The sequence below is a fragment of the Glycine soja genome, chromosome 6 (genome assembly GCF_004193775.1).
Source record: "Glycine soja cultivar W05 chromosome 6, ASM419377v2, whole genome shotgun sequence".
NCBI lineage: Eukaryota > Viridiplantae > Streptophyta > Magnoliopsida > Fabales > Fabaceae > Glycine > Glycine soja.
The window spans coordinates 27,397,898-27,407,680 of NC_041007.1; the positions used below are offsets into that span (position 1 = coordinate 27,397,898).

Consider the following 9,783-nt stretch of genomic DNA (forward strand, 5'->3'; position numbering starts at 1 on the left):
TAGGCTTAATGTCAACTAACTCATATCTTTCTGTTGGTAGTTTATTAGATGATAGTTGATAGTTGATAGTTCTAGAGAATTGTTTTAGAAAGAAGGCTATGTCATTGATTTCTTGGATGATTAATTACAACATACCAATTGCTTATTTATAGGCTCAAGTCACCAACCTCTCAATGGTGATGAATGTTTCTACATTACTTTAGGTCTTTCTAAAGTTTTCATGATAGATTAGTATCATGATAGTTCTAGATTCTTCTATCTTATACATACACTTATAGTTCTAGATTGTTCTACCATATTCATACACATTATAGTTCTAGATTGTTCTACCATATTCATACACACTATAGTTCTAGGATATTCTACTATTTTCATACATATTATATTTAAGAATATTTTAGAAATTTGTAGCAATTTTAACACTCTTCCTTGATGCAAATTTCTGTGACTCTGAGCATAGCTCGTAATTCTTCAAATCTTGGTCTCGGCAACGCCTTCGTGAATATGTCTGCAATTTGATGTTCTGTTCTGCAGTAGTCGAGTTTGATCTCTTTAGTTGCTTCAGCTTCTCTGATAAAGTGATACTTGATTGCTATGTGTTTTGTTCTGCTGTGATGAACTGGATTCTTCGCCATTGCAATTGTTGATTTGTTGTCGCAGTTGATTTTAGTAGGCTCATCTTGTTTTTCTCCAATGTCTTCAAGTATCCTATGAAGCCATATAGCTTAACTCGTTGCTTCAGCAGCTGCCACATACTCTGCTTCTGCTGTTGATTGTGCTACTATAGCTTGCTTCTTCGACGCCCAAGAGAACATTCTCGATCCTAGTGAGAAAGCATAGCCAGAGGTACTCTTCATGTCATCTGTCGAACCTGCCCAATCACTATCGGTGTAGCCAAGTAATTCTGAGTTGGTTTCGGTATTATACCATATACCGAACTCTTTTGTTCCTTGTAGATACCTCAAAATTCTTTTTCCTGCTCCAAAGTGTATTTGACTTGGGCTTTGCATGAATCTTGATAGAAGACTTGTAGCATACATTATGTCAGGCCGTGTAGTTGTCAAATATAGGAGGCTTCCAATTAGACTTCGATATTTGGATGCATCATCTTCTGGTGCTCCATCATTCTTCTGTAGTTTCTCATTTGTTATGAGTGGAGTAGCAACAGGTTTGCAACCATACATCTTGAATTTCTTAAGTAAGCCTTCTGTGTATTTCTTTTGCGAGATGAATATCCCTTCATTTCTCTGACTTACCTCTATGCCGAGGAAGTAACTCATCAAACCAAGGTCGGTCATCTCAAAGGTCTTCATGTCTTCTTTAAACTCCATCATCATCTTAGTATTGTTTCCCGTGTAGATAAGATCATCTGCATATAGAGAGAGTAAGAGAGTGTTCTGACCTTGAGACTTGATGTAAAGTGTAGGCTCACTCTTGCTCCTCCTGAATCCTCGATCCATGAAATACTGATCGATTCTGTTATACCATGCTCGAGGTGCTTGCTTCAAACCGTAGAGTGCTTTTCTTAGTCTTAACACTTTGCTTTTCTAGTTGATGGATACTCCATCCTTTTTGTGACGCAAGAGCTATTAGAGTTCTTATGGTATCAAGATGAGCTACTGGTGCAAATGTCTCATTGTAGTCAATTCCGGGTTGCTGTGAGTAACCCTTAGCTACTAGCCTCGCCTTGTGTTTCTGTATGGTGCCATCAGGGTTGAGCTTTGTCTTATAGATCCACTTAAACCCAATGATATATTTTCCATGGGAATGATTTACTAACTCCCATGTGTTGTTTTTCTCGATCATCTGTATCTCTTCTTCCATTGCCTTGACCCATACTTCCTGCTTTGACGCTTCTTCAAAGCTTCCAAGTTCAAGTATGGCCAAGTTACAGGTTTCATATATGTCCACCAAAGATCTTACTCGTCTTGGAGTAGACTCTGGTGATGATAGTTCTTGATCTTGTTGTTGTGGTGGAGGTGAAGGTGGTTCACCTGGGTCTTCTTCCTCAGCTTCTTCTTGAGGTAGTTGAGCAGGTATAAGAACATTCTTCTCCACTTTTTCTTCATCCCAATTCCAAGAAGCATACTCATAAACTTCAACATCTCGACTGATGACGAGTTTCTTAGTTTGCAAGTTGTAGACACGGTAGCCCTTGGAGATATTGCTATACCCAAGGAAGATACCTCGTATAGTCTTGTCTTCAAGCTTGTGCCTCTTCACGTCTGGAATATGAATGTAGCATATAGATCCAAAAACCCTTAGGTGCTTTGCTGATGGCTTCTTCCCGTTCCAAGCTTCAATTGGAGTCTTGTCTTTTACAAACTTAGTTGGACATTTATTGAGTATGTAAACAGCAGTGTAGACTGCTTCTGCCCAGAATGTGTTAGGTAGTCCCTTCTCCTTAAGCATTGATCTAGCCATTTCCATAACTGTGCAATTCTTTCTCTCGGACACTCCATTTTGTTGAGGAGAATATGCGACTGTAAGTTGTTGCTCAATGCCTTCATCCTCACAAAATCTTTCAAACTCGTGAGAGGTGTACTCTTTGCCGCGATCACTTCTTGGTACTTTTATTTGTTTTCCACTTTGATTTTCAGCAAGGGCCTTGAACTTTTTGAATACTCCAAAGACTTTTGATTTTTCTTTTAGAAAATATACCCATGTCATTCTAGAGAAGTCATCAATGAAGAGTATGAAGTACCTGTTGTTCTCATGTGATGGTGTCCTCATTGGTCCACAGACGTCCGTATGTATCAGCTCCAATAGATCTTTTGCTCTCCATGCTCCACTTGTTGAGAAAGGAAATCAGTGTTGCTTACCAAGGAGACATCCTTCACACACTTCATTGTTCTCCTTTATGCTTGGAAGATCTCTCATCATGTTCTTCTCATGTAACAACTTCAAGGCATGTGTGTTGAAGTGGCCAAATCTTCGATGCCATAGCCATGAATCATCAACTTGTACCTTCATGGCAATGTTTGTTGCATATTTTAAATTTAGAGGGAATCTTCTATTGCTCTTATTCATCTTTACTTGGGCTATCTCAGACCTTTTATTTTTTTTGTCTAAGATTTTGCATACACCTCCTTCAAAGTGAAGTGTGTAGCCTCTCTCCATCATTTGGCCAATGCTTAGAAGTTTTCTTTTAGGCTGGGAACTAGTAAGACATCATGGATGAGTCACGTACCTTTATCTGTCTCCACCATGACAATGCCTTTGCCTTTTGATTCAACCACACTTCCATTTCCTAGTCGAACTTTGACTTTGACAGACTCATCAATGCTTTTGAAAATAGTCTCATCCTTGGCCATGTGATTGCTACATCCACTATCCAAGTACCAGCTTCCTCCCTTTTCTTTTATTGAGTCTTGAGTGGCATAGAACATACATTGTTCTTGATCATGCTCCTCTGCGATATTGGCTTGATGCCTATTTTTGTTGCGACAATTTTTCTCTACGTGCCCGAACTTCTTGCAATGGTTGCATTGTGGCATATTACGGAACCAACAATTTTTCTCTGCGTGGCCTTGCCTTTTGCATATATTGCATGGAGGATTTTTATATGTTTTGTTCTTAAGGAAATTCCTAGAACCTTTTCTTCTTCTGGAAGTTTTTCCATAATTTTTCTTTCCTCCATTTTCTTTGTTTTGGGGCTAAAATTTGAACTTTGACTGGAAGGCATTTTCAAGTGTATCTTCTTTATGCCTATACAGTCTTTGCTCATATGCTTCAAGAGAGCCCACAAGTTCTGTCTCTGATAGAGTGGATAGATCTTTGGTTTCCTCAATTGTTGTCACAATTGGGTCAAACTTTTGGGGCATAGTAATTAGAATTTTCTCAATAATTTTCTTGTCAAGAATATATTCCCCAAAAGCTCTCATTTGATTAACTATTTCTTTAACTTTAGAATAGTAATCTTTAACTGTCTCAGACTCCTTCATCTTCAATAGTTCAAAATCTATTCTTAGAGATTGAAGTTTAACGGCACGTACCTTAACACTTCCTTGAAACTCCTCCTGCAATGTGTTCCACGCTTCTTTGGCAGTCTTAGCTCCCATAATTCTTGGGAAAATCGGATTAGTCACCGCTTGTTGCAAGGTGAACAACGCCTTTGAATTTTTCTGTTTATTTTTCTTCAACTCTTTTCTTGAGATGCATTAAGAGCTGAAGTATCCGTGGGAACAGTGAAGCCTTCTTCTACTATGTCCCATAAATCTTGAGATGAAAAATATGTTTCCATTTTAACACGCCAGAAATCATAATTTTCACCATTGAAGATAGGGACAGAAATAGTTGACGATTGAGTAGTGTTATCCATAGCTTAGAAAAAATATTATTGGAGTGGGTTAATAGTACAAAGGAAATTTTTGAAGTAGTTGGGAGGATTTTGGAATGGTAGGTAGGTAATATAACTACGCCCAATGTATGACCAAACGTAGCTCTGATACCACTGTTGGTAGTTTATTAGATGATAGTTGATAGTTTTAGAGAATTGTTTTAGAAAGAAGGTTATGTCATTGATTTCTTGGATGATTAATTACAACATACCAATTGCCTATTTATAGGCTCAAGTCACCAACCTCTCAATGGTGGTGAATGTTTCTACATTACTTTAGGTCTTTCTAGAGTTTTCATGATAGATTAATATCATGATAGTTCTAGATTCTTCTATCTTATACATACACTTATAGTTCTAGATTGTTCTACCATATTCATACACATTATAGTTCTAGATTGTTCTACCATATTCATACACACTATAGTTCTAGGATATTCTACTATTTTCATACATATTATATTTAAGAATATTCTAGAAATTTGTAGCAATTTCAACACTTTCATCTACATTAACTCCATTAATTAGGTCGATCAAACAATTGGCAGTGCAAAAGAAATACTTTTTTTACTGCCTAAATATGATAATTCTAATATTTCTTCAATTATTCCATAATAGTGCAAGTCGTTCTCACCATATATGCTTCCTCGAACACATACCCCACTATTCATTGTAGCTTTATTTCGCTCACTTTCCTTAGTGTGAAACCTATACCCATTAACTATTAGGCCATCATAAAAAGTTACATGTTTAGAATGACCATAACTCATTTGTCGAATCAATTGATCCTCTACTTGACCGACACTTACCTGTGAATCATTATAAATACATTGGTTGTAATATTCAATAAAATAAATATTCATTTTAATATTTTACTTTTAACAGTCAGGGTCGTGCAAGATGCAAGGCAAATTAGGCATCAGCCTAAGGCCAAAAAAAAATATTTTAGGCCCCTAAAATTTTTTTATTACTAATTATTAACAAATTTTAACTGATCAAAATAAAATAATTTAGAATCTCTCTCTTCCCTAAAAATTAGTCAATCAATATCATCTTTTTAAAAATTAATCAATATCACAATTAATGTCATTTAAAGTATTTTATTTATCCCAAAAAAGTAAATACCTATTAACTTTCCTTTAATCCATCCCAATTCCCTAACTAACGTATCTCACTCTCCAGACTCCATTCTTCACGTTTTTTCATCTCCTCATCTTTTGTTCATAAAAAAAAATCTATTCTTCTCCTTCCCTTGAATGAAACCTATTGTCTATTGATCAAACTTTGTCTCCATAGCTCAACCTCTCTGGATTTGACATCGTCTGGATTCTGAACGCCTATAAACCGCATACATCCCGGCGTCCCACGTACGGAGCCTTTCATCTCCATCCCAGTGGATTGGTGGAATGATTCATTTCACGGGCATGACTCTGGGTACGTAGCAATACAACATGTATCACGTAACACCCTTGCGCCTGAAACAACATCTAAACAACAAAATCTTTGTTTGTTTCCAATTCCAGGTTCTATCGTTCTGTTCATCGATCATCATTTTCTATATTTATTTTAGAGTTTAGTTTATTTAGATTTCTTAAATATTTAGTTAATTTTTTTATTTTGATTATTTACAAAAGTAAATGTCAAATAGAAAGTATGAATCTGGTTATGAAAAATTGAAGAAAAAATGAAAAGTTGAAAAGCTAATTGAATCTCAACGTGGTGCCCTTGATAAATTTGTTATTATTCATAAAAATGACGCAGAAGCAAGTTCAATAGGTGAAAATGTGATAGAACAACCATTGATAGATCATACTGACAACGAGGAAATTGTTATAGAACAACCACCTATAGATAATACTAACAACGGTGTAGAACAACCACCTAGAGATGATACTGACAATGGTGAAAACGTGATAGAACAACCACCTATAAATAATACTGACAACATAAATAGTCATAATTTCAATCAAGAACTAGAAGACAATATTTTAGAAATAGGAGTAGAAGGGAATGTTGAGCATAATAACACTTGTAGTGAAGTACCTACAAATATTTATGACCTAGGACTATGGAAAAATATTGATGGAAAATTTAGAGATTTAATGATAGAAAATGGTCCTATCAGACATGACAATTTTCAATATCCAAAAGATGAAAATAATAGATATTTCTATTCATCATGTTATCAACGAACACTGTCAAATGGAGAAAAACATGATAGAAGATGGCTAGTTTATTCTAAAGATTTAGACAAAGTGTATTGTTTTTGCTGTAAGTTATTTGGTTCAACAAATGTTAGTCAACTAGCAAATGAAGTGACTAAAGATTGGAAGAATCTTGGTTCCAAACTTAAGAGTCATGAAACAAATCGTGAACATATAATTAATATGACCAAGTGGATTGAACTAGAAAAGAGATTGACAACAAAACAAACAATTGATAAGCATATACAAGAACAAACTAACAAAGAAAAGGAACATTGGGAAAAAGGTTCTACTTAGGATTATAGCTATAGTCAAATATCTTTCTAAAAATAATCTTGCTTTTCGTGGAACAAATGAAAAGATATATGAAAAAGGTAATGGTAATTTTTCGAGTTTGATTGAGATGCTTGCGGAATTTGATCCAATTATGCAAGAACATGTTAGGCGCATAAAAAGTAATGAAACTCGTAATCATTTCTTGAGTAATACCATACAAAACGAGTTTATAGAAATGATAGTCTTCCAAGTTAAAAAAGTCAATCATAGAGAAAGTTAAAGATGCAAAATATTTTTCTGTTATTCTTGATTGTACTCCTGATGTAAGTCATCAAGAACAACTGACTCTTATCTTGAGATGCGTTGATACTACTAAATCTCCATTTAAAATCGAGGAGTATTTTTTAGAATTTTTAAAAGTTGATGACACATCAGGAAAAGGTCTTTTTAATGAGCTTGTTAATGTTTTAAAAAAATATGGCCTTAATATTGATGATATAAGGGGACAAGGTTATGATAATGGTTCCAACATGAAGGGTAAAAATCGAGGAGTGCAAAGAAGATTATTAGACATAAATCCTAGAGCATTTTATACATCGTGTGGGTGTCATAACTTGAACTTAGTTTTATGTGATATGGCTAGTTCGTCTCCTAGAGCTATTTTTTTTCGGAGTTCTACAACGTATTTATTCTTTGTTTGTTTCATCTACCAAACGGTGGAAAATTTTGCAAGATAATGTATCTAAATTTTTTGTTAAATCATTATCTCAAACTTGTTGGGAAAGTAGAATAGAAAGTGTCAAAGCTATTAAGTTTCAAGCTCCAAAGGTAAGAGATGCTTTGACTGAATTATCAAAAAATTGTGAAGATCCTAAATTAAAAAGTGAAGCCATGTTCTTAGCAACTCATGAACTTGAAGATTTTGAATTTTTATTAGGAATGAATATTAGGTATGATATTTTGTTTACTGTCAATTTTGTTAGCAAGATTCTACAATCAAAAGATATGCATATAGATATTGCTATAGACCATTTAAAAGGTCTTATCACTTATTTAAAACATTATAGGGAAAACGAGTTTGCATTGGCTTTAGAATCCACAGAAAAAATGGCTATCGAAATGGATATAGAGCCAAAATTTCGTGAAAAATGTAAAATTCATAGAAAACCTTATTTTGATGAAAATATTAGTAATGAGATCACACATTCACCTGAAGAATCTTTTCATATTGAGTATTTTTTTATACATATTAGATCAATCAATTAATTCTATTGAGACCCGATTTGAACAATTTTTACAATATGAGACTATTTTTGGTTTTTTATTTGATTCCAAAAATATTAAAGCTTTAGATGAGGATGAATTGAAAAAATATTGTATTGATCTTGAAAAGTTTTTAAGGTTTAATGAATACTCTGATATTGATGGTCTTGATTTATTTTCAGAATTGAAAGTATTAAGAGAAGTGTTAAGAGAAGAAATTAGCACACCAATAGAAGTATTGAGTTATATTAAAACTTTAGATTCTTTTCCAAATGTTTACATTGCATATAGAATTTTATTGACAATCCCTGTAACAGTTGCTACTGCTGAAAGAAATTTTTCAAAATTAAAATTGCTTAAATCATATCTAAAATCAACAATGTTAAAAGATAGATTGAATGGGTTAGTTATTTTATCTATTGAAAGTGAAGTGTTAGAATTGCTTGATTATAAAACTCTGATAAATGATTTTGCAGCTAAAAAAGCTAGAAGATTAATGTAAAAATTGATATTTTATATAATATACTAAGTCTCTTTAAAATTCTTGTAAAAAAAAGACCCCTTTAACATTTTCGCCTTAGGCCCCAAAATGTCTGTACACGACCCTGTTAATAGTAAATGAAAATGCTCACTAGCTGTTTCAACCAACCATTGAAGTTCTCGTCCCGAAGTTTCAATATTTGAACATCAGCGATACCAAGGTATGATTGCCTTAGCAAGTCCTCAAATTGTCTAATCAATACCATAAGAATTAATATTTAGTATAAGATAAATAAAAAAAGTTATAACAAAGTTAGGGAGTAAACTTACTGGAGAAATGGTTCAATTTCTTTGCAATTTACAAGCACATAAGTCTCTGCAATTTGAACCTCCACTTCTGTCAAGAATCTATTGCTTCCACTTCCAATAGAACGATATGGATATTTAAAAATAGACAAGCATTGATTAACCATATGGTGCCCACCATCATCATTTTGAGGAACTTGAGTGCATCTTGTTTGCAATTTGGGATGAAAATACATGGACGCGAAATTGGAAATCTCTTCTAAAATATATGCTTCACAAATAGAACCTTCAAACTTTTGTATTATATCGAACCTTTCTGATACAGAAAACACCGGGGGTATGCAAGAAGCAAGAACCGCAAGGCCCAAAAGGAAGAGTGGACCACCAGCTTACTTGAAGGATTATGCATAGGAATAGCTAATAGAATCAGGAGTGCTAGAATAATAAGATTATTAGGTTGTTAGAAAGAATAATATTGCTATCATTTTGTTAGGATAATTGTTGTTTATATTTATCCTTTTTGTTAGTGTTGTCGGGAGCTTGTCCCACAGCATTTGGTATTATATATAGGAATTGCCTTTCATGTAGAGGACGAAGAATAAAAATTCAGAAATTTCCTTTCCTTCTGGAGGTTTGTCTTGGTCCTTGAATTCCAAGGCTTAAGCAACTCGCTCCAAGTCCAACATGGATCAACTTGAAGATGTCATTGCAGAACTCACCTCATCCCATCTCTCCATGTCCACCAAAATTGGTGATCTCATTCATCGTACGGCCCAATTAGAGACAAACCAGCACACCCAACACTCATGGGCTTCGTCTGCCACTACTCCTCATACTTCCCCACCATCTGATACTCAACATCGTTTGAAGCTCGAAGTTCCTTGCTTCGACGGCTCTGATCCGACTGGGTGGATC

The 9,783-nt window shown here is 34.5% G+C and overlaps 1 protein-coding gene across 1 annotated transcript; it reads right to left on the minus strand.

Annotated features, from left to right (window-relative positions):
- Positions 1-725: 725 nt before the first annotated feature.
- LOC114416049 (uncharacterized mitochondrial protein AtMg00810-like) lies at positions 726-1,460 on the minus strand. Its single transcript, XM_028380928.1, has one exon. The coding sequence runs from the start codon at positions 1,458-1,460 to the stop codon at positions 726-728; it is 735 nt and encodes a 244-aa protein (XP_028236729.1).
- Between the last annotated feature and the right edge of the window lie 8,323 nt (positions 1,461-9,783).

What these genes read in the sequence shown, in the direction of transcription:
- LOC114416049 (XM_028380928.1), bottom strand. Translation starts at nt 1,460, where the DNA reads ATGGATCGAGGATTCAGGAGGAGCAAGAGTGAGCCTACACTTTACATC.